Genomic DNA, 24,472 nt, shown 5'->3' with positions numbered 1-24,472 from the left:
GCCATAAAGTAGACTTAAAGTGACAAAGTACATCCTCAAACTGTGGATGTCTTATTTTTTCAATGTTACCCTATAGTTTATACACTTGTACAGCTGAATCTTATGTTTTCTATGTAAGAGGATGGCTACATCCATCATACAGCCCACTGATTCACCTATCGCTCCATCAAAGTGTACCTTTTTAAGTTGCATCCTAACATATCTGCAAAGCTGCGAGCAAAATGATGTGGCTGCCACCAGCAGACAAGTGATTAGAAGACCCTGTGCTGACATTTTAAGCAATAAATCATGAACGTTTGAATACATCACCGGTGTCTTTTCTTGTATGTTTGGAAATGAGAGTTAATAAATATGAATTCTCTCTTTCTTTGCGTCTCCATTTCTCTCCCTATCACGCAAAATGTTATCCACTGATGGAGAGGATTCCGAGGGAAAAATGCTGATAAATCATATGAAAGAGAAGTGAATGCTGCCTGAGGTTATGGACATGAATCTTTTACGCAATCGTATCCTACCTGAGCAGCTTTAGGCAAAGAAATAGTATAAAGAGAAATATAAATGTTCTTTCGCATTTTGCCTTGGAGCCTCTGGGCATTGTGATTGCATTTTCCCTAGTTGTATACTTATATTAGTAAACTACCAAATTCTGCATGCAATACAATGCCAATGCCTTGGATGTCTCTTTATTTAATATGATCAGAACATCACAAGCAATAAATCCTCCATATTCACATACATATTCAAATACTCTCTTTACATTTCTTGTGTGACTGCATAGACAAATCTCCCCAGATTTTGCTAAAAAATACAAATACTTGGATATATAAATAATCTACACAATCAAATTATGATGACGTGAACATTGAGATTTATAATCTCAAACCATGATGGATGACAAGCATTCAGTAAATGTGGCCGTAGCACAATCTATGGAACATGTATTATAATGTCCGACGTATTGTATAAAACTAGATGGTTAGAGTCGTGCAGTGCGTTATTAATCCCGCATGAGTGGAACGGAACCACAAACTGGGCAAGTACCTGCGAGGCGCGTACGCGGAACCATGTTGTGCGGCTGAGGTGGAGGGGGAAGGTTCGGTTGGACGGACTGGCACTGCCTGAGGGGAGGAGAATTCACAGAACGAACTTCAGGTTGCAGGTGAATGCACAGCATAAACCTTCCGAAGAATGCGTATAGTATGCTGCTAGTGTTTATGAAATACCATGTGCTAGTCAGGGAGCACGGGTGGCGCCGTATGTGGAATAACTTCAGTGCCGTGTTTATTGTGATTCTTCAAAATGGCGTTTTTACGCGAAATATGATTATTTAGCGTAATCATATACGCTGCTTCTTTTTCTGTAAGCAACGTAACTGCACGATTTGCACCAAGGGATTGTGTCATTTTTCAATATGTCCCCCCTCGCTTTATATTCAGAGTTGGTAATGAAACCTGCATACTGCAGGGCTGTCTTAAAATCGACGCAGCCCCACAGGATGAATTTTTTTAAACTTTAATGTCGCGATCAGCCTAAAACATTTCAATCGCACCTGCTTATGGACCCTCTGCCTTTCTAAAGGGTATCCAGGCCTTGTGCTCCCCCTGCAGACCTTTACAACATATTATTCTTATTCTTGTGTTTGTTGATACCTGATTTAATACTTTATTTGTTGATTTCTTGTATCCTTTTGTATTTATTGTTATACTGCAAATATTTACTGATATGATCTTGAATGTTTTTGTTAACCTCAGGCTGCTTTCGCTGTATTCAAATGTAGGCCATCGACTGTAAAAGAAAAGTTGTTTTCGTGTGAATCGGCATTCTTCGTACTGTGAGAGGAACTCCTTGCAATACCTATTAATTTCAGTAGGGAATTGTGCAATTACAACTATTTTGTTACGAAAAAGTAAGTATAATGTTGTTTTTTATCTAAGTCATAAGTTTTAGTATTAGTTTTACCTGAAGCCCACTCATTTATACAACTAGTTCTCATTGAATCAGTATGTGGCAAGAAGCTGGCTTTATAAAAATGCATTTATTTCATTAATATATATATATATATATCACAAATTTGAAATGCAAATCTTTAGAGCTGAAACAACGAATCGATAAAATCGATAATAATCGATAACGGAAATCATCGATAACGATTTCCGTTATCGATTAATCGAGTGATCGATTCGTCGTTGGAGCACTAGGCTCCTTTTACTTACCTCCGCCAGCGTTCCCCGCTTCTGCTCCACGCTCTGCAGTCTCCGCCTTCTTCAAGCTACGTGACGACGGATGTGACGCGCGTCTACTATCAAGTTGGAAGTGGAACAAGTTCGTAGCGGAGGTAAGTACTCTTTATGTCTATTGTCTGTGCGAATGTTTATGTGCGAGACTGGGTGCGCGGCAGAGTGTGTGCGTGTGTGCGTGTGTGCGTGTGTGCGTGTGTGCGTGTGTGCGTGTGTGCGTGTGTGCGTGTGTGCGCGCGGCAGAGTGTGTGTGTGGGTGCGCGGCAGAGTGAGTGGGGGGGTGCGCTGCACAGTGGGGGGGGGGTGCGCTGCACAGTGGGGGGGGGTGCGCTGCACAGTGGGGGGTCCGCGGCACAGGGGGTGGGGGGTCCGCGGCACAGGGGGTGGGGGGGCAGGGGATGCAGGGCAGGATGTGAGTGCAGGGCAGAGTGGGGCCAGGAGACTGGATGCAGGTCAGAGTGGGGGTGGGAGGGCAGGGTGGCAGACTGGGTGCAGAGCAGAGTGGGGGTTGGGATGCAGGGCAGGGTGTGAGACTGGGTGCAGAGTAGAGTGGGGGTGGGGGGGCAGGGCAGGGTGTGAGACTGGGTGCAGAGCAGAGTGGGGATGCAGGGCAGGCTGTGAGACTGGGTGCAGGGCAGGCTGTGAGACTGGGTGCAGGGCAGGGCAGGGTGTGAGACTGGGTGCAGGGCAGGGTGTGAGACTGGGTGCAGGGCAGAGTGGGGATGCAGGGCAGGCTGTGAGACTGGGTGCAGGGCAGGCTGTGAGACTGGGTGCAGGGCAGAGTGGGGGTGGGGATGCAGGGCAGAGTGAGGGTGGGGGCACAGTGCAAAGGGGTGGGGGCACAATGCAAAATTCTTTTAAATAAACGAAAAATTTGCATATTGTTTTTTTTATCCGATTAATCGATTAATCGAAAAAATAATCGGCCGATTAATCGATTATTAAAATAATCGTTAGTTGCAGCCCTACAAATCTTCCAAAGTCCTACAATCAGCACATATCTAGAGGGTCCTCAGATTTTTTTTTTTATTATTATTTAAGGAAATGATTTTGAAGGGGAGCAATTTGAATTTGACAAGTTCCTAGCACTTAAGTAAAAAAAAAAAGCGTCCATTCCTGTAAACTCTTTTACTTGTGCTCACTGCAGTGCTGAATTAACACTTCTATGCTTTTATCTCTGTTAAAGTTATAATGGCTGAAGGTCAAGTACAAGTAGAACTCCCTCTGATGGAGAAAGGCCCTATTCCTCAGAGCACCAAGGTACTTCATCAGCAGCCACCTCCACGGTTGTGCAGATTTTTCTCCCAGGGCAGATACTGCCAGTTTGGGCGGAGGTGTCGATTTCTTCACCAACATTTGGATTATTCATCATCTAAGAAGGCATCAGAATCTTTGTCGTCATCTAAGAAGGCATCAGAATCTTTGTCGTCATCTAAGAAGGAATCACAATCTTTGTCGTCATCTAAGAAGGAATCAGAAACTCTGTCATGTGAAACTCAGGAGCAAGCCAAAGTATCAAAGTTACCCAAAGCCGGCGTGACAGATTCAGGAGTAGCTAAAAAGCCTCCGGAAGCTCGTCAGTGGAAATATCGACCAAGAAAGCTGTGCCGCTACTTTGCTTCAGGCTACTGCTCTTTGGATGCTAATTGCAGGTTCTTGCATCCAGCAACGTTTCCGCCAGTGGCCGATGTCCATCCTGCCAGTAAAAAATCAGCCGTTAGAAATCCTGAGTCAAGAACCCCTAGTGTCCGTCCAGCAGTAGTCCCAAAAGAGATTAAATCTGCAGATATAACTCCAGAATCGGCCAGAAAGCTGAGAGAGACGGAGATTTCTCAGTTGCTTAAGAGATTCCCAAAAGATAAAGTTATTATCCAGGAAAGGGAAGATGGAAAGGTTACTTATTACAGAATCACGATTGAGCCCACAGATCCAGACTGGGTAAGTCTACGTGTAAGCAACACAATATCCTAAAAAAACAGTTTAGTTTGTTGCTACTTGAAAAACGTAGAACATTCCTGGTGTTAAGCATTATGAAAATTGCAATGCCCCTAAAACATTGAAGAACTTAAAATTATGGTAAACCTGTACAAAGCTGCCGTACATCCAGAATTCCATTCCTTTAGCATATTTGCACTAGAATTATGTATATGTAATAAGTGATGCTGTGCTCTAAAGGCAAGTTAGTGTAGCACATACAGTATATGTGTGATTACATTCATCATTATAAATATATATAATTCCAGTTAGAGCCTGGTGTTTTGTAAGGAATGTGCCGTAACTAGGTGAGTGTCAAAACATACAACAATATATAGGTGTGTGTGTGTGTGTGTGTATGTATGTGTGTATGTATGCGATATAGATGTAGATAGATATAGATATATATATCTATATCAAATGAAATATTTTTATTTTACTTCAAAGTTTAACATTGTGCCATTTTGTACACAGAGTCACAGAAGTACTATTCTACATATAAAAAGTCATTTACATTTAGCAATATTTAATACATACATACAAGTGGAAATAATGAAATGTACCTATATTTCAAAACATTAATTGAGCCCTCCAGCTCGTTAAACAAATAAACCTCAGCAGATCTATTGTTTTATTCTTTGTCCTTTTAAACACACTTTTTTTATGTAAACAGCCTAAGAATCAGCGCCTGCTTTTGTGTCACATAGTATTTAATAGACTTGTGCAAATGGGCCAAAAAGTTTTGGTTAGTTTTTGGCCCATTAGGCGTTCCCAACCTATTTGGTTTGGCAAAAAATACAGGGGCATTTTTAATTCAGGAACAAAAGTTTTTTTTTTTTTTTGTTTAGTGCCCACATTCACTTTTTCACTCCTTCTTGTTCACTCTTTCTCACGCTCTCTAAATGTTTCCCTATCATTCCTGCTGACCATGTTCGCTTCTGCATCTTCTATCTTTCATCTTCCCCTTCCCTTCTATCGTCAGTCTTCTGTCTTTGTGCGCATCTTAGCGGACATAACATGGCGGGAACTTCTTCCAATATGTCATTTTGCCCTAACTTGAAGAGCTATATGGCGGCGTTTGCTGCATCGCCATTTTGGCGGAAGTTCCTGCCAGGTTATGATGGCTGGGATGCAGATGAAGATATAAGAGAACGGAGAAGATGAAAGATAGAAGACGAAGATGATGTGGAAGAGGTTGGCAGAGAAGGTAAGGAAGCATTTAGAGAGTGTGAGCGTTTCGGGCGTTTTTGCCTCAAATTTGAGGCTTTTTACGAAACGATGATTTTCCCTACAAATAAGCTGTGACTTTTCACTGGAATCTTTAAGATATTGAATAGCATGAGATAAAGGATAGAAGGGCAAGAGGGCAAACGCATCTACCATGTGCATCTTTCATCTAATGCGCTAATCACACAGATCAGAACTCATCTCCTTGTTTCTCTTCCTTAGCCATTTGACTTGAGAGAAATGGATATTATGCTGGAGTTTCCTGACAATTACCCCTTACAGGTACTTGACATTTGTCTCTTTTCTTTCTGGCTTCTGGATAATCAGGAGTGCCCACTTTCCTCTATGTTTAAACTTCAATCATACCATAGTAATTGCTTCACATTATTCCAGTGGGACTGGAATGGAAATGTTCCACATTTTCTTTCTGTCATTATACCCTTTTGCGCCTATGTGATAAGGCTTTTATTTCCCAGCTGTAACTGGCTATTGAAAAAAAAACCTAAGCCCGTGGAATATGTTACTTATATGTTAAGTAAAAAGTTAAAATGCTTTAGTGGAGAACTGCAATCATTCTGACAACTTGTTCAGCACAAATTATTCCACCTCACTTCCGTACTCACTTTATTATATATTTAACAAGATAACGTTCAGCAGATTAAAGCTATCCCCACGCTGTCTCCCTGAGAGGATTCGTAAAGATCTCTGTTGGTTTTAAGATGACGTTTGATGTGTTTTCAGTGTTTGGTGTGCGTCTCTTCAGATCCCTTTGTTGAATTATAGAAACGTGTAGATTGGCAGAAGATAAGGAATACTTGGTAGCATAGCTGCTTCAATGCAGATGTTAAGAATTCCTTATTTACTTTTCCAGGGACCAAAATGAATTATACAGTGCAGTATACAGTAACATACATTGCTGCATATAGTAATTAATGTAAGCATTGGCAAAAGCTCGGATGTATTTCATTTTATTACAATACGCTTCCTTTATCTGCAGACCTGAAGGCTGCCATAGTTGTCAGTCAAGTGATATTTTGGGTGACTTTCTCTGCCCAACCACCGCACTATGGCGATTCTTTATAGAAATGCTAATGAAGTTTGTTTCTCCATAGACTTTCATTAGTCTCTGTGTGATTAAGACTGAGACAGTCTATTGTTTTACACAGGAAGTCCAGGTCCTAATATGCAGTTACCTGACAATGCTATATTATGCAAAAACTAGAACTGTTTTAAAAACCGAAAACATCACAACCTTTCATAAAAATGTAAATAAAATGCTGAGAATTCCCCTTTAAGAATGCTATGTTTTTATTATTTGACTTTCAGGTTTTTACAGTCCAGATTCCAGAGGATCAAGTTTTACCCTCCATCATGGGCAGGTAAAGCTGCAATTATATTGTATACAGTATACTGGTGGTAAGGTAACTCGAAACAAGTTGTTTTATTGGACTGTCAGACAGTGATAATTATGTGGTGTTTGCAGCCTGGTAAGAGAAGATATTGTTGATCATCGGATGATAGAGGGACTTGTTTGCTATGATACACATCAGGTGTTACTCTGCTGTTTACACATACAGAGCCTCATAACTGAAACAGTAAATAAAAAGTTTCTAAATTTTAATTGTATCAGTGCTGTGGTGTCCCCTACAGAAGAAAGCATTGGTCTGGCGTTATGAGGACCATCAGATTCATATTATTTTGATTGGTCTTTTAATTGCCTTATGGCACTAAAACTGACGAGTGCATGTAGAGTGAGCCACAGTCTCGCATCATTCTTTCATCAGTATCTGGGAAGATAGAAACAAAAAAATGTGATGGCAGATAAAAAACATTCAGTCCATGTAATCCTGAATAAGGTTTAATCTTGTCTTAGGTTTAGGATAGCCATATGTCCATCCAATGCATATTTAAATTCCCTCGCTGCATTAGCCTCTACCGCCTCTGCTGGAAAGCTTTTCCACTTATCTACCATCCTCTCAATAAAAGAAGCTGGTATCGTGGTATATTAACACAGATTCTTTAGAGACCATAGGAAGCAAGTGTGATGTGTTTGGCTTACAGTGGTTGTAGCTGAGCTTGATGTGTTGCTTAACATGATGTGTATGTTTGTGTGCGTTAGTTTGATTGTGTCAGTGTGTTTCAATTTGTGTTAGTATGGCTGACGGCTGTCGATATGGATGTGCTTTAGTGGAACAATCGTATAAAATAGCCCCTGCTTGGGGAGAAAATCCCCTCCCAAATTGTAACCTCTGGGGGAAATCCTCTCCTAAAGTATAGTAAATGTAAGATCCAGTTACTGGTTAGATCAATGGTAATGTCCACATAGATTGGATATGTATATACACATATAAAGTTCATACCTTTTTGGGCAAGATATCCAGGAAGCTACTAAACCCAGTTGGATTCTTTGGCTCTTTCGAAAACTTATTTTATACATTCAAGTAAGACATAAATAACAAAATGCTTACTGGTTTCTTTGTTTGAGAGCCTGTTTTCTCCATTTTTGAGATGACTTCTAATGGTATGTTGTGCTGGTTAGAAGACCTTTGGAAGGTGACCTAAAACGGTAGTGTAGCAGGAGCATTCACAAGAATTATCAATGGATAGGACATCAAACCCAAAAAGTGAGATCTGTGAATGAGTTTGTTGGAGAAATGATAAAGAACAAGAAAAATATTATATGAAAACTCAAATCTTAGATAATCACTATAAATCCCAGTAACTAGATAGAGATGGCAATATATCTTTATGAAAGCAAATGTGTTGGTTCTGGAGAAAACCCATGGAGAAATGGGATTTGTTGCCAGATGATATCGCTCATCAAAACTGATGAAGGCTGTGTGATCACGTTCTCTTCTGGAGTGTCTGTAGCAAGACAATGCTTTTGAATGAAATGTGTGGATTAGGAGACATAATAAATGAACAGTCAAAGCTCCCTAGCTGGACAGCAGAGATCCACACAAGCGACACCGGTCAGAAAGTACCTTGGAAACTGCACATATAGATTTTACTAACATAATATTCAAGAAAACAGCGTCGCTGTATTAAGTCATGCATTCTTTTAGTGTAAACTATTCTGTCTTAGGGGTAGAGAAAACCTTTTGGTCATTTTATTAAATGTATTGATAATGTCCTTTTTCATTTCTGCCTTAATGATGTTTGTACTTTCGTGTAGCACCTTTAAGTTGTTCAGATATTTGTAGGCGTATGATGTTGTAAATGCAGGACAGAAGGATTTCGGGAATCTGCACATGAATTTGTCATTTATGCTGCAAACTAAAAGCCTTGAAAATAGCCATTCTCAAGCAGATGTTATGGCTGTGCGATCTGATGGAGTACACTATGAAATGAACAGCACATACAGCCAGTACTATGGAGAAAGTTCAATCCTTAGCAAGAATGAACAATTTTATGGGTGACGTTTATACATTATATAAAGGTTATTTAAGGTTGGCCCTCGAGCACTCTGGGCAGTGCATGTTCTCACGAGTGCTGGTTTATGACTGTGCATGTCCTGCTCTTAGGAACAGGTATGATCTAATGGAGATTGTGCTTCCTTATTTCTCGATGCTTTTCACTTGGCTGGCAACTAGCATTAGACTTACTGGTAACCGACCAGTGCCCAATGGATGATCCGTAATGCAGTCCGATCTGATATGCACAGCCTAAAACCAAGCATAACTGAATGCAATGTACTCTCTACCCATCTTTTAAGCCTATACATTCATTTAATATCTCTGCAAAACTAAAAATATAGAAATAAGTAAATGCTTTTGGGTTTCTGATAGCATCTGCAGAAGTATGGCATAAACCGTTAAATGAAGACCCATTATAATATATTTATTGATTTATTTAGGCATGTGTGTGAGGCCTCTGATGCCTGGCTGCAAGCCAAACATGCCACCAATCAGCTAATTGGAAAAGTTGAACTTCTATTCCGTCCGTACCTTCACTGGCTTGATCGTAACATGGAGAGACTGTTTACAGAAGGGGCCCGTGTGGTAATTTGATTTGAATCAAGTGTACTTGAAAGTTAAGCATCTTCTTGGGCATGTCAACCAGGGTTATTTTCTAAACGGTCTGCTTTGTTCTTTGTCAATGTCTAGTTAAAGAGAGATATTGAAGCAGAAAAGGCTGGAATCGAATTTGTTCCGTACCAGCAACTGCAAGAGGCAGTCAATGCAAAATGCAGCAAGGAAGAAGAAGAAACTGAAGAAAGTAGTGCCCAGGAAGCGGACCCTCTGCAGAGCTTTGCTGAAGACGTGGATGATGATTCAGACAGCTGGATAAGTTGTGATGACAGTGACGAGGATGAGCCTGGCACAGGAGCCTCTGGCGGAGATGGCATGCGTACCGTGGAAGGTGGAGGAGGAGAGGGCAGAAGGAAGGGAACAGAAATCCGGTTATTGGGTCTCCAGATGACAGGAGGAGTGGGGACTTTGGTGGCTCAAAGCATAGCGGTTACCCTGCAATGCAGTAGGTGAGGAACACTTCAGTTAAGCAGGAGAAGCTGTTAGCGATAGACTTAAGGAGAAAATCGCTTTTTCAATTTTTAGAAAAATTAAATTAGTATGTTATGTCCCAGATTGCATACTGGTAATACATTTGCGTTATGTAAATATATCTGATTACTTAGTAGCTAATGGTAAAATGAAATAAATCAAATATCATTAGATAGCAAAATTGCATATAATTGTTTTTACATATTTATAGTGGACAGTGTTTGTTTAAAAAAAACCCAAAAAACTATTGCAGGTTAGTAGAAACATTTCATTTGCTATGTGTTATGAATGGCCATGCCAGTGAGTTTGGTTGCGATAACACCAGAGCTTTATGTGAGCATTATGCAGGGCCAACACAGCCTTCCTTACAGTAAAACCTCACTGTGTATAGGCCCTTCATAAATGCGTACTTGTGTGCGGTGAAAGTGTTTCAACTCCCCATAAGAGATGATCCCATTCCATTTTGTCTTCCTTTTACTAGTATCACTTAAAATAGTTTTAAACATACATAATATTTTGTTTCAACAAGTGTTTTCACTAGACACAGAAATGGTTGCATATTGGCTTCTTGTATGCATTTATGTGTTTCATCCTGGCCCAGTCAATGAGACAAACCTGCTAGGTTATTATCATGATACCTTGTGGTAAACAATAGAATATATTTCTTCATCTCTCACAGGCACCCTCTGAATAATTAAGGGCCTATGGGGAAGGGGACTAATATTGCTGTAAAGAGTCCCTTCAATGTGGTATTTAAGCATGGAAAACAGCCAACATTTCTCATCACTGAAAACTGCTACTCTGCATAACTGTATGCAACTCTATGTTTAAAATTCAAACTTAAATGTCTTTTTTTTATACTTTTGAAAATTATTTGTTTTGCTAAAAAATGCCTTTATAGAAGTTGTCAGCAGCCACTGTGCACACTGAGTTACATGTTTCAGTCGCTTATGCTTTAATTGTGTAAATCTTGTGTTATCTATTTTTTTTACTCTCTAGATGCAAGGTCACAGCAGATTTGTCCTTGAATGGGAAGCAACCATGCATTGCCCAGTGTGAGAGATGCAACAGCCGGATTTCTGGCACCTTCCTTCCCACTATAATGCATCAGTACTCATCTGTGCTGGGATATGTAGACATACAGGGGGCAATTCTTAAGGACCTCATCCTTCAAGATTGTGCTTTTATGATCAGTTGCTTAGACTGTTCACAAGAAGAACCATTGCAGGTACCATCAACTATTCTTAAGATGTGTTGGGGTGGGTGTGTATGGGGTAAATAGAGTAGTAGTAGCAACTCTTTTCCCCCGTTTTTATTTGAGCAAAACTGCATGGAACTTAGGATGACTGGTAGAGAAGCCTCCCAGATCATTATATGAAAAAAAAGGCAAATGGTAAAATGTGGGGGGATCCATTGTGTGAGTGACAGGACAGATAGCAGGAGGGACTGCTGAGTGAGTGGGGTTAAAACAAGAAAACAGTAGAGCGAGGGCAAATTGGACTATGTGATGAGAATGAGACTATGGATGTGCTGCATGTGTGTGCGTTCAACCCTTTTATTCATGTATAACCATGTAGCGTAGAGGTTATGGATGCAGTATGTGTGCGTGCAACCCATTTACTTGGATTACTCAAGTATTCAATGATATTCCTATATTTTTGTCTTTCATGTTCCATTTAATATTTTGTGGTTTTTTTTAACCTGTACAGAATCTATCTTTTGGGATCACTAAAGATATGAATTGCCTGAAGTGTCACAATAAACTAAGTGTGTCAATTGAAGCCTCCAGGTTTCAGAAAGTAGAGCGTTTCTCTGGCAAAAACATCGGTAAGACAATATCTCTTTAGATGCGTCTTTGGGTTGTATAGCAATATCATTACTACATATGTCGGTTTGGTGCAAGACTATGTTTTATACATAAGACTTGGTTTACATAAAGGGATAATCTCATATGGGGGAAACAGGAATTAACTGAGGTAGAAGCGGCAGATACAGAGGTACAGCTGCCCTCCTCTTCTGTTTTCCAATGATTCTAACAACCATCTGCTTGCTGAGACATACTCCTACGCAGAAAATAATTGGGGGGGGGGGTTTGCAGATACCACTGAAATTTAAAGGGACCTCTCAGCTATATTAAAGTGCATATGATTGTTGGAGGGTCCCTTTAATGAATAATAAAGTGAAAGCTGCATTGGTGTTTATATTGCGCCAACAATTTCTGCAGTGCTAAATTGTACTTAAAAAGATACATACATTGAAAGGCCGTTGCAACAAACTAAGGTAAACTTGATACATTAGGCCCCTGCTCACAAGCTTAGAATCTAGAGGGGATGAGGAGAGGAAAAACATAAGCTATATCAAAAAAGAGGCTAGTGTCATAGATGAATGAAGGATTCATATCACTGGCAGATATGTTCCAGCTGAATAGATGATACATTTCAGTGAAAAGGGAGTTTTGAGGTTTTTTTAAAAAATATTGATAGGGAAGGTGAAAGTGAGTTCCAGAGTTATGGTGGCACGAGTGAAGTTCTGTATAATCTTTTATTGTTATAATGCACCATTTCAGGTAACAAAGGCCTTAACTATAAGAAAAAAAATGTGAGAGATCCCTCTATCCAGCCTGGAAAACCGCTACCAGACAACGGAACCTGCAGACATTACAGGAAGAGCTGCCGCTGGTTGAGGTAACCATATAGAAAGGACAAGTCCCAAGTTCTTCTGATGACAAATGGTCAGATTATAGCTAGTATTTTGGTGCTTGGCAGACAACTTTAGGCATCACCTTGGTATTTTTATAAGCGTGAAAAGGAATCGTCTAAAGAGGTCAACATATTAACTGAAACCATTATCCTTTCTCTGGGTGCTGTGTACGGCTTATAACAGGTGTGGGATTCTTTACTTGTGAAATGAAAACTAGTCTAGTCTAGAAGGAAAAGATTTCTAAAAACAAATCTGTTTCAAGGTTGTCTGCAGAAAAAAAATTATTTTGTGTGATGAGCTGTAGCTTCCACAACTAGAGTTTATATGTTGCTTGGCGAGGTCAAACCTCTGTTATTGACATCGCACCGTAGCCCAATAAGCATACTATCTCCTTCTGACGGAAATTCCTGTGTATAGTAACACCCAAGCTTATTTTGCTAATGTCCTGCGTATGTGCTTAGGTTCCCATGCTGTGGGAAAACGTATCCATGTGATGTTTGTCACAATGAAGCTGAGGACCATGACATGGACCTTGCAACTCGCATGGTCTGTGGTTATTGTGCAAAAGAACAGGTAAGAGTCTGTATCCCAGGCCAATCTGTTTCATAATGCATGGTATTGGAAGCCATTTTTACTCTATAAGACCACATTATCTCCTCACTGTCTTTTTTTTTTCTTGTTTTAACCAATTTATTTGCCCTGTGCTTAACTGTAGTGATGTGCTTATTGCAACTTTGCAATTGCTGCATTCATATCCCCTCCTTGTAATGCCCAGGTTCTAATCGCCATTCTTTTTCCACCAGCCATATACTAATGGAAAGCCTTGCATCTCCTGTGGGAAAATGATGAGCAGAAATATGCATTCCGTACACTGGGAAGGAGGACAAGGATGCAGGAGCAAAGTTAAAATGTCCAGGTATGTCCAGGGAAAGTGTCCTTGGGGGTCACAGCTTTAGACTTCAGCTGAAAAGGCTGTGCACTTCCACCTGTACCACATGAATGCACTTATCCACTCTTCATATCAAAACATTCACAATGTGGCTTATCTTATACAGGAAGGATAAGCAGAAATACAAAAACACAGTGAAGACCATATCAAGGAAAAGTGTGAGCAAGAATTGAGTGAGTGTCATACATGAAACAAGCAAAAGGTAAGTGAAACACGATGTGCGCTGAATGAATGCCATGTAGTAAAATCCTCAAAAAGGGTTGGGTGTCGGAGAATTTGATGGCAGAAAACAACCCTCTAACCCATCCAGTCTAGTTATTTCCTCTTTAGGGGACAGTCTAGTGTCCCCGACATCGCCTCTAAAGAAGAATGCATATGTGAAGTACTGAATATTCTTCCAAAAAATAAAGCACTTGTCTGACACAGAAGAGGCCGCCCTGCAGCAGCACTCCTCTTCCATGGTCTGTCTTTTCTTGCCCAGGATTGTAGCAGTCAGTGACAGGAACGTGCTCCCATTCAAATCTATGGCAGCCCTTTCCACACATGTGCACAGGGGCTGAACAGACCCTTGCAGCCAGCGTTCCCCTGAGTCAGTGCAGGAGCTTACTGGAGATCTCCTGCACTTCATTTAGCTGAGGGATCTGGGAAGGGACACATGCATATGGGGGTATTCTGCAGGATCCCACCATGCATTTGCAAAACAGACAACATGAAAACTTAATGGGACTGTGCAGCTATCATATGATATGGTCTTATCCCATGCAGGTTTAACTTCCTCACTGTATTAACCTGTAGTTGGAAGTCTGTTCCACTTATTTACCACCCTGGTAATGAAGTAAAATTCCCTTGCATTACATCCGAGCCTCTGACCTAGTTTTAGAAATGAAATACTGTTTTTTGATAATACAGAAATGGTTTATCCTAATAGCTTCTACCAATACCCTGTATTATAAGGCTGCCTACGTTATGGCTAACATACAAGACGTGTGTGTGTGTGTGTGTGTGTGTATACTATGTATATAATTTAAATTCTAGTTCTGACTGACTGGTTTACAAATTAAATAATGCCTATAATTAAAAAAAATCTAAACAATGGGCACATTGGTCACATTAGCCATTGCATGACCTTTAGTTGCCAGACTTCACTGCTAAACTTTTTTTTCTTCTCCAGTTTCTTCAGGTGGTAATCCAATTATTGGCTATATAAAATGGTATCTGGGGAAAGGGAGCTAATGAAGTTGAAGACACCAAAGAAGACAGAGCACCTTAAAGCATGAGCGCCGGCCATCCTGGCCCAGTGACTTTCGTTACTGACATGCCCAGAATTTCACTAATTGGGTAAAATCCAATTTAATGAAACACAGAATACTAAGTAGCAGGCATTGTTCGAGTCCTTTATCAGAGAAATCCAATGTTTTCCCTGATGAGACTGATAGTTCTATGTCTCTGTGCTATTCTTGTTTTGTTATGCCACATACATTAATAAGATCATTTGAAAACATTATGATTACATTTTAATTTAAAGCACCTTTGCTTGCATTCAGTGAACATGCTGTGGTAATCTTTGTAATATCATACAAAATCCAATAAAATATTAATAGAAATATATCATTTGATTTTAGTTAAGACCAATTTTACCCATGTAGTTCATCAGTATCTTTTCATATTTGTATATCTATCCCATACATGATAACATTATTGTATTTAGCTGTACCTGCTCTACTGGAAGACTTCTCCCTGTATATATTTCACACTCACTCCTTAAACATATACTTTATTATTTCACATTTAAGCATCTGGTCCTCTACGGGTTATTCTTGTTTTGTCTTAGAATTTTACTCCTTTTGGAATGTAATTCCCTTTCCTAACGGACTGCCATTATAAGCCTAACAAAACGCCCATTCAAAGCTAACTTTAGATTTATTTTACCTTGTATATTGTCATTTACGTTTATGTTAATGACAATTAAACATGGCTATATTATAACGAAGTGTTTCCTTAAATAATTAGGCCCATATTTTGCCTTAACTAAAATGTATGAAAACACTAAATACTTCATTTATGTTACAAACTAGGTTTTGTGAGTCCTCAAATTTGCTACTCACACAGTACATATTAACAAGAGACTAGAGAAATGACCTCGTAACGGTTCTACATTTACATTTTTTGTTACACCACCAAGAAACACTAGATGGCAGCCCGACCTCCATTAGTACAAGGAAAAGATGAAAATAATGCTTATGCACATAAACTTACCAGATATTCTAAAACATTGAGGTTGTCTTATGTGTCCTAGTTTCTCATTAGTTTTATTAAACTCGACCATAGTGTAGGTCATACTATGCTTCACGCAGACCGCATGTGTCAATGCTTCGGACACAGCTTATTTTTTTTTTTCTTCAAAAAATAAAAAAATAGGGCAATTGTCAAATTACTCCCTGTACTGACTCCAATGACCACATTTCCTTTTTCCTTCAGTGTGATATTTTAAATTTGTAGTCATTGCAATTTTCTTTTTTATGAAGCAAATATGTAAGTTTCACTTTGATGCTTTATAATGCTCTGTAAATAACAGGCCATGGAGTTTCTGTATAGCTTTTTTTGTGTTAAGTAAGAACTTGTTACAGTTCTTAACTTACCAAAGGCTACTTTTGTTTTTAATAGAAGGTTCTATATTTAGGTTTTTCACTTTAAAAATAAGTTGACACAAATGCTTTAGTAGCTACATCTGGCAAACTGCCCCGTAAACCTGACGAGTTACATTTTAACAAAACAAGTAACTGTATTTATGGCCGTATTACTTCCTTTTACCTGCTTTTGTAGAGTTGAATCTTTACAGGAATTTTGAAAATCTTGCTAGGTTGCATTCCAGTTTGTGCCTGGAATAACCAAATGCAACTATCTTATATTGACTCAAAATAATGCATGTTTTGAATTTAGTTTAAGTTAATTTCTAAAGTTTAAGGTAATTCCAGATCTTTGTTTTCGCCTTGTAGAAACAGCAAATTACATGACCTATGAGATTCCATTGAGATTTGCTTTGTCTTTAACAGAATGCCTAATCAGTCCCTTAAAAACCTCTGCATAAAACTCATTATGTTTAGTCTTTAAATACTATTCTTTAGGTGAGTTAACAGGGTATATTTTCCAACACTGAGGTTTGGAGTGATGTCTGTGAATTCACTATACATGTTAAAGGGTTCACTCAGCTAAGCTAGCGCAGAGCTGGCCCTACATAATGTATAATGAAAATGGGGAGATTTCTTAATTGAGAGAAACTCGTCAGTATTGGCCATTCATAATTTATAGTTAAATGGATGTCTGCCAGACGACTAGTTTATTTGTATCTGTGTGTCATGATACACTGACGACTAAAACCTGTGTTCACAGACAAGGGTTGATGACACAGAACCCCATCAGCTGAAGTAAGACCTGCACCCAGGTGTCAATCGTGGTTGGGTTAGACCTACTTGGTACGGTTTGCCTACTACTCACTCCTTAGTGAATAAACCCTAAATATTTGGAAAATTATAATCGGTATCAAATCGCAATCTGCAGGAATTACTATTATGCTAATCGGTGGAACAGAATAATAAAGTCACAATCACAGATCAGCTAACCGTAGTACATTGAAGCCTGGTTGTATTCATCCTAGAAATCCAGTATAGCAAACACAAGAAAATGAAAGAATACTCATCTGATAATCAGAACTGGTCCACCCAGAGAGATTAATAGTTTGTATTACAAAGTCTGGAATGGGTTTGGCCAAATGCCACAAAATTCAAATGCACCTGTATAATTTCTGTATGATATAAGGATGTAATAAATTCTGAATTAGTGATGTCTCTCGTTTCAGACTGTTTATTTGGTGTATCTCTAGTCGGATTTCTTATTGTAAATTTACCTTCCTGAGGTTAGTGTGCTCTGAACTGTCAGAAACTTGCTAGAACATAGTTGTCCAGCTAGCACTGAGCGTGAGTACCCGCCAGCCTGAGAGTCACATAGATTATTTTGCAATATATATATAATTAATGGTGTCCTCTAGCCAATGCATGCGGCTCTGCATGTTAAAAACATATAGTGCGCTATATAAATATAATATATATAGATATGTACATCTACCATGCGTTTCGGTTCATAGCCTTCATTGCGTATTGTACAGGTAAGATGAACATTTTTAGTTATGAGTGAATAGCGCAGCCGATGGGCTGTTACAGGTTTGTATGAACAGCACAGAGATAGAGATGATATTCACAAACGTAAACATTGTATACATGGAATTAAAATGGATGGGAAGAGAAGTAATGGCAACGCGAAGAGCTACAATTAACAGTAAAGGGAATATTCATATAAATTATATAGATAAACCTGGATGGTACACTCCGAAGAAGATGGAAATCAGTCCAAGGAACATGATGCTTATTTGTATTTTGAAGAAATCTCGCACCTAGGGGCTGGTAACCGTAGGTTCCCTCTATGAAGCCATCTGGGGGGGCATGAAAATTCAGAGCATTAAAATTTAACCAGTGGCCAGCATCAGAGCAAGCGGGTGAGATGCAGAAAGGTTGAAGCTAATTCCAGGCTGGTAACGGATTACATGAAAGCAAGAAATGAGATGATGCACACCTAGAGAAAAAAAATCTAAGACAGATGATTGGAGAAATGTTAGAGCACTGTGCAATTGCCATCAGTAAACAGTATTATAACTCTGACATTACGTTTTGCATGTTAGGGCAAATGCTTGTGCAGAGCATCTCGCGGATTGTCTTTGTTAATCCAAATTCGAAAGGTTCTGCATATTTGTGCTCAGACTTTGGACCGCATTACAGCGCTAATTATTTGTACACAAAGTTGCCTTTCTGAGTAACCTTGTTTTTCCTTTTGATCTGGAAGAGCTAATTATTTAAGGATAATTGAAAGAGAGCTGTATAAATCCAACTTTTCTTTAGCTCAAATTAATGAGAACCATCTGTCCTAAAAACAAAGAATTTCACGTCTTTGAAGCAATGGGCAATCTGGCACAGAAAGAAAGAGAACCCCTCTATTTATTTAGGTGTTTTATAGTTTGCCCAGTTCAAATACTTAAAAAATGATGAAATAGCCAAAAGGTAAATTAACACGAAAATAAAAATGTCTGCATTATTTTTATATGTTAGTGTATAGATATATAATGCATCCTACAATTATTTCATTTTGTTGTCAAACAATTGGGGTTCTACAGGTGTTATCACTATAGCAACCCATAAAATGGGCCAATCACCAGGAACATTAGTTGCCATAGTGATAAGCCTTGTTGTATGTACCTCCCAATATATTAGTAGAAGTAACAATTGCACACATTAGACTTTATCTGTTTGAAAAAAGAATCCAAACTTAATTGTTATTTTAAGCCTCACCTTTTTTACACATGCAAAATAAAATTCCTGTGCCAAAAACCATTGATGGTGTTATTTTATTTGGTTCATTTACTTTATGAAGATGTATAGTTCTATTTCTAAAATAGGGAAAAGGTTAATCAGGGATGTAGCAGTTCATCTTTAGAGGGACAGCTGCATTAAAGAGTAATACATAACAAACTACCGTGTGAATACTTTAATATGCATTCTTCACAGACAGAGCAAAACAAAATAAATATACTTCCTTGAGTTAGAAGCTGCAGCTGATTGTGATTCTTGCCACTAAAAGGCTACTTTAAGCTGCCAATTAGTAAAAGGAGAGAATCCCATTGAAATCTAGGGAATGGGCTAAAGCATGTAGAGGGGATTGGATTCTGCAGACACTGGGGGCACCATGTAAATGTAAAGAGACCTCTGAGCTATCATGTGCAGTAAATTACATTTGATAGCTGGAGTGTCCCTTTAAGTATTCAGTTTCAAAGTAAACCTAAGCCATTATCAGTACAGTGACTTGGACCTAGTGTTACATACAGCTCAATAGCTACTGTATATGGGAGCCTTGTTTAATATTACTCAGTTGAGATGAGGATGGGCTCCTCTCTCGCACTCCATTGACATTCATCTTCTGTATGATGAAAGTAAATATGAGGTGCGCACGTTTAGAAAGCCTTAGTCAGCTGAAACGTGGGAGTTTAATATCTGCTGGCTGCTGAGTTTGTGAAGCCGCAACCAACCCACCCACACAGTGTTTCTCTTTTGAACGATTCCAAACTACAACTCTCACCTTCCCCAAGGCAGTTATTGTTTGGCACGGCGGATAGAAGACTGCAGAATTTTCATGGGGGCACAAAAGATAAGATGTCCAGTTAAGCCCCGTACTAACAAGCTTTCTTTAAAGAAAAAAATCCAGATAAAACAAAAGTCAAATATGTGAAAGGAGGATGAATACTTTGGCTTTGTTCTTTTTGTGCAAGCTAAGAAGATTTAACTCTTATCTTAGAAAGTAGATTTATGAACAATGTGTTCTGCCAAGTATATGTAAAACTGTGAGGGGAACTTTTGTTTAATCCTTCATTACTTAATGAGCATTTTGAAGGACCAGGAGTATCAAAAATGCCTTCAACCTATGATTTGTTTTGACGTCAAGATTAAACATGCTTATAAATAACATTGAGAGGCTATCGTATCAAACAGAACAGAATGAACTCAACTAGGGACAGTCACGAGTGTCTTTTCTTGCAGACGTTTTGGGATTATATTATCCATGAATTTGGTGGTCTAGTGACTTGTCCCTTTTTCCCAGTCTTGCTGGCTTTCTCCGGCTACATTTGCTTCAGTTTTCCATTTGCCTTGCTTGATGTTTTGGGAGAACAATGCCACTTCTTCTATAAATATAAAATTCAAAAGAAGACAAGACCAACGGTAAAGATGATGTGTTTGTGTATATGGAGAAGTGTGTTCAACCACGTGGTCTACGTTCTTCCAATGGTGATGCTGAGTTGGGTCTGCATGCCGCCGTTAGCATTACCATCTGAAGCACCCTCTGTGTACACTCTTTTTGGGGAGGTTTTTGGTTGTCTACTGCTATTTGATTTTCAGTATTTCATGTGGCATGTATTACACCACAAAAACAAGTGGCTGTACAAGAAGGTGCATGCTGTCCACCACAAGTATGTTGCCCCATTCTCGTGGGCAAGTCAGAACCTCGGAGGCTATGAACTAATGGCGATTGGTTTCTGGAGCAACAACAACCCCATTGCATTAGGATGCCACCCATTGACATCATGGATTTGCAACTTGCTTAGCATCTGGATGTCTGTGAATGACCATATTGGTTATGATTTTCCCTGGTCTCTTAGCCACATCCTACCATTTCGGCTGTATGGTGGAGCACTGGCCCATGATTTGCATCACCAGAGACCTGAAAAAAACTTTGCTCCTTTTTTCAGCCATTGGGACCTAATTTTTGGAACATCATGTTACATTGAAAATAGTGGGTAGGAACCAAGCACTTGTAAAAAAAATAAAAAAATAATAACATTTGAAGAGTGCGTGACATTAAGTTTGTATGCTCAGTATGTGCATGTATATGAGCCATTCTGACTTTTTTTCAGTCTGCTGTGGGTGTTTGTGTCTATTAGAGGTTAATTTGCATAATAGTGTCTTTGTCTCAGTGAGTGAAAGAGACAGTTCATTAATTGTATGCTCACATGGGAATGGCTTTGTGTAGATGAATGTCTTTGCAAATCATTTATGAGTATAGCAATAACTGCTACCTCTATTTGCTCTGATTGTACCTACATTTGACTTCTATCAGTGTATCATTGTATGTATCATTGAATCATTGTATGTGTCCATTTCTAATACAAAGAAAAAAAAAATGTCAGTGACACAAATAAATCTCTCCATAACTTATTTTCAGCTCCTGGAAGAAATGATAAAAAGGCTATATATTGTAAAAACATCCAACATGTTTTTCAATAAAAGAAAAATGAAGTCTAAAATATATTAATCATTTGACAAATGCAAACAAGTCTGGTACATATGATGGTTACCTTAGTACCATTTGCTATTGTAGTACCGTTTTATTGTCTTACATCAGTTTTGTATGGTACCACTGGGGTTAAGATGGATACGAACAGCTTAATGGAATAAATATTCTTCTCATTTAAGTTAATAAGCACATCAATAGTAGTATGGCCACTTGTACCCTTGCATGATTTCTAATGCTAACCAACACAGTTCACATTTTTGAGCAAAATGTTTGTCATTTGCTGTCCCTTTAAATCGGTCACATTATCCTCTTGGATCCAGGATGCGTTGTCAGGGAGCTAGAAAGGGTCTGAATTGTTAAGTTTGTATGAGCTTCTGAATGGGAGGGGGAGTCAGCTAAGCGGCAGCAAATGAATAAGGAATAATCTTTACTGCTCTTTTTCTTTGAAGATTGCAGCTTAGCAGGTGCTGGCGATGGAAGTCTTCTCTTGCCTGTCCCATCTTTTGGATAAGTACTTTCCCAGTAGACCACTTCTACAGCCACTATGGGACCACATGAGGCTTCGTTACTCTGATACTCTCAGGTCCCCACTCTTTCCTGTCGTCCTTACCGTATCATCCTACATGATTTTCTGTATCCCGTATCTAATCTTCAACCTCATAGGGAGAAGATGGCCTTTTATCCACAAGTACAAGATCCAACAAGATAGGAACCCTACAGGAGCCATGATTATCCACTGCCTTGGAATCACACTGTACAACCATCTGTTCTATATCTTCCCTGCTGCTGTTGCCCAGTGGTACTGGAGACCTCCATGCCCCCTCCCAGAAGAATCTCCAACGATCTTGGATATAATGTTTGGAGTGTTGGGAAGCCTTCTTCTTTTTGATTTCCAATACTTTATCTGGCATATGATCCACCATAGGAATCGATGGCTTTATAAGACTTTTCATGCGATTCACCATGAATATATGGCCCCTTTTTCCCTTGCCACACAGTGTCTTGGTGGTTGGGAATTAGTGACAGTTGGGACCTGGACCACATTAAATCCCATCATCTTAAGGTGCCACCTTCTCACTACCTGGATCTTCATGGTATTCCACGTGTATGTCTCTGTAGAGGATCACTGTGGTTATGACTTCCCTTGGTCCACATCTCGCTTGATTCCATTTGGAATTTACGGTGGGCCAATAAAACATGATGTGCATCATCAAAAGCCCATGAGCAACTATGCCCCCCACTTTACTCACTGGGACAAAATTTTTGGCTCCCATGCCGAGTTCAGTTCTGTCAAGGGTGTCCTGGAGCTTCCCACCCCTAACAAAACTTGCTGTGCAAGCAAACAAGAGGACAGTCTGTATGATGAAAGTGTATCTCCTACAGAAAGGGTTGCTGAAGAAAGAAGCTAATGTCCACTTATCTTGAGAAGTTACATTTGTATTAGTGATGAAAAAGATTCTTATTGGCTTAATTCCAAGCATCTTAAATTCCTGCTGCATTTGTCTTGCAATTACATCGATGATAGAATGGCAAATGAAATATAAAAGAATCATAGATAGCAGTTTGATGATGTCAAGTGGCAGGAAGGTCCAGTATTGTCAAATCAGTTGGCATAGGTACTGCTGTAAGGATCTATAGTATTAAAATAATTAACTGATAACACTTTTAGCAGTGGCAGCATTTTCCAAATACTAATATTACACATGCAAAAGCAGTATATATTGCTGAGGATGACAGCGGTAAAATAAATGTGATAACTTGCATTTTTCCCAGTTTTTTACCTGTAAACAATGGAAGAAATAAACAGCCAGCAGCAGGTAAGTCTCCCATGCTTTTAAAATGGGGAATGTATACTCCAAACACGCACTAATAAATATAGTTTAAACAAACATATAGTTTATTTGCTGAGGTGTAAAAGGTTCATAAAAACAGGAAGATGAGAATTGTGTGTCCGACGCTTTTTCCCCACTCATAGACATGAACATAGACATGAACTACACAAGAACCCTCAGACACCCCTTTCCAGTATACAATGTTTGAACGTTACACTCTTTGGGATCCAAATCTTTCTAACCCTATGTCATACCTTGTTGTTTCTATAATTGACTTGTGTATAATTGCGCAGCAAGTACTCCTGCAATGAAGGTGTGCATTGTATTGTGTGTACATGAATATGTTTGTGAGTTGTCTTTTTAAGTGCCAAGTAGCAGAGAGGAACTGCTAACATAGCCAGACAAAGGCAATGAAAGATTGTAGAATGACACACAGCATTATTATTGTAGTGCCTTGGAAGATCAGGGTGTGCAGTTTTTGTTGTTTTAATATGTATTGCATACATGTCGACATATAACATACTGTAATATATATTACTATATTATTTACACCAGGTCATCAATTCTAGTGTAGATTTTAAGATTAAAAGAAAAAAAAACAACTATATAATAATGTGTCACATTGAATCATTCAGTTATCATTCATTTGTACCACTAAAACAAGGCCTTCGTATGGACCGTGTAGGCCTCTAAACAAAATCTGACCATCTCACCCCAGTAATGGTCTGTTTATTAAGTGTGCAGTTGGGTGTTGGTGATGATGGTATGTTAAAATAGATGGCTTTTAGGATCTTAATTTAGTCATGTAGTTACTACGTGGAGTAATATACTTCCTAAAATGTTTGTGAATAGGAAGTAGTTAGCGAGGAACAGGATACATTAAGTGATGACAAATTAAATGGGTCTCACATTCTCTGTACCCTTTATGGTTTATAGAACATTTGTAAACCACATTTGTGACCAAATTTTCCATAACAGAAGCAGTTCCATAGATAAATCTTAAATTGAAATACAGAACCCAACAGCATGGTTCTGGAGAGTGTACCAAATTTAGAGCTCTGCATAATGGTGTAGACAAGAGCCACACAGCCCTTATGGAGAAGAAGGACCCCATAGACCTGAGCTATTCATGTCCAAAAAAGGGACAGTAGGTCTACTCTT

General features: G+C 39.1%; 3 protein-coding genes across 3 annotated transcripts; all 3 read left to right on the top strand.

Moving 5' to 3' along the window:
* The first annotated feature begins 1,683 nt into the window (after window positions 1–1,683).
* Window positions 1,684–15,859, top strand: LOC128491221 (uncharacterized). Its single transcript, XM_053463494.1, has 13 exons — window positions 1,684–1,906; window positions 3,424–4,175; window positions 5,661–5,720; window positions 6,765–6,817; window positions 9,295–9,439; window positions 9,545–9,918; window positions 10,940–11,168; window positions 11,650–11,767; window positions 12,507–12,624; window positions 13,102–13,213; window positions 13,444–13,556; window positions 13,696–13,791; window positions 14,761–15,859. Exons 2-12 carry the CDS (start codon window positions 3,429–3,431, stop codon window positions 13,760–13,762), a joined length of 2,136 nt encoding a protein of 711 aa, XP_053319469.1. The 5' UTR covers window positions 1,684–1,906; window positions 3,424–3,428; the 3' UTR covers window positions 13,763–13,791; window positions 14,761–15,859.
* A 4,326-nt stretch (window positions 15,860–20,185) lies between these two features.
* On the top strand, window positions 20,186–20,986 carry LOC128491399 (cholesterol 25-hydroxylase-like protein 1, member 1). The gene has a single exon (XM_053463722.1). The coding sequence runs from the start codon at window positions 20,186–20,188 to the stop codon at window positions 20,984–20,986; it is 801 nt and encodes a 266-aa protein (XP_053319697.1).
* Window positions 20,987–21,952: 966 nt separating this feature from the next.
* On the top strand, window positions 21,953–23,242 carry LOC128492171 (cholesterol 25-hydroxylase-like protein 1, member 2). Its single transcript, XM_053464634.1, has one exon. The coding sequence runs from the start codon at window positions 21,953–21,955 to the stop codon at window positions 22,886–22,888; it is 936 nt and encodes a 311-aa protein (XP_053320609.1). The 3' UTR covers window positions 22,889–23,242.
* Window positions 23,243–24,472: the final 1,230 nt, after the last annotated feature.

This window comes from Spea bombifrons, chromosome 4 (assembly GCF_027358695.1).
Source record: "Spea bombifrons isolate aSpeBom1 chromosome 4, aSpeBom1.2.pri, whole genome shotgun sequence".
Classification (NCBI taxonomy): Eukaryota; Metazoa; Chordata; class Amphibia; order Anura; family Pelobatidae; genus Spea; species Spea bombifrons.
The sequence above is the reverse complement of the archived record's forward strand: the minus strand, read 5'-3'. Positions and strand labels throughout refer to the sequence as shown.

Excerpts from the sequence above, each read along its gene's own strand:
- LOC128491221 (XM_053463494.1), top strand. The coding sequence starts at position 3,429 with ATGGCTGAAGGTCAAGTACAAGTAGAACTCCCTCTGATGGAGAAAGGC. Across the intron at positions 5,721-6,764 it reads CTGACAATTACCCCTTACAG|GTTTTTACAGTCCAGATTCC; the intron begins GTACTTGACATT and ends TTTGACTTTCAG. Across the intron at positions 11,169-11,649 it reads CACAAGAAGAACCATTGCAG|AATCTATCTTTTGGGATCAC; the intron begins GTACCATCAACT and ends TAACCTGTACAG.
- LOC128491399 (XM_053463722.1), top strand. The coding sequence starts at position 20,186 with ATGAACTCAACTAGGGACAGTCACGAGTGTCTTTTCTTGCAGACGTTT.
- LOC128492171 (XM_053464634.1), top strand. The coding sequence starts at position 21,953 with ATGGAAGTCTTCTCTTGCCTGTCCCATCTTTTGGATAAGTACTTTCCC.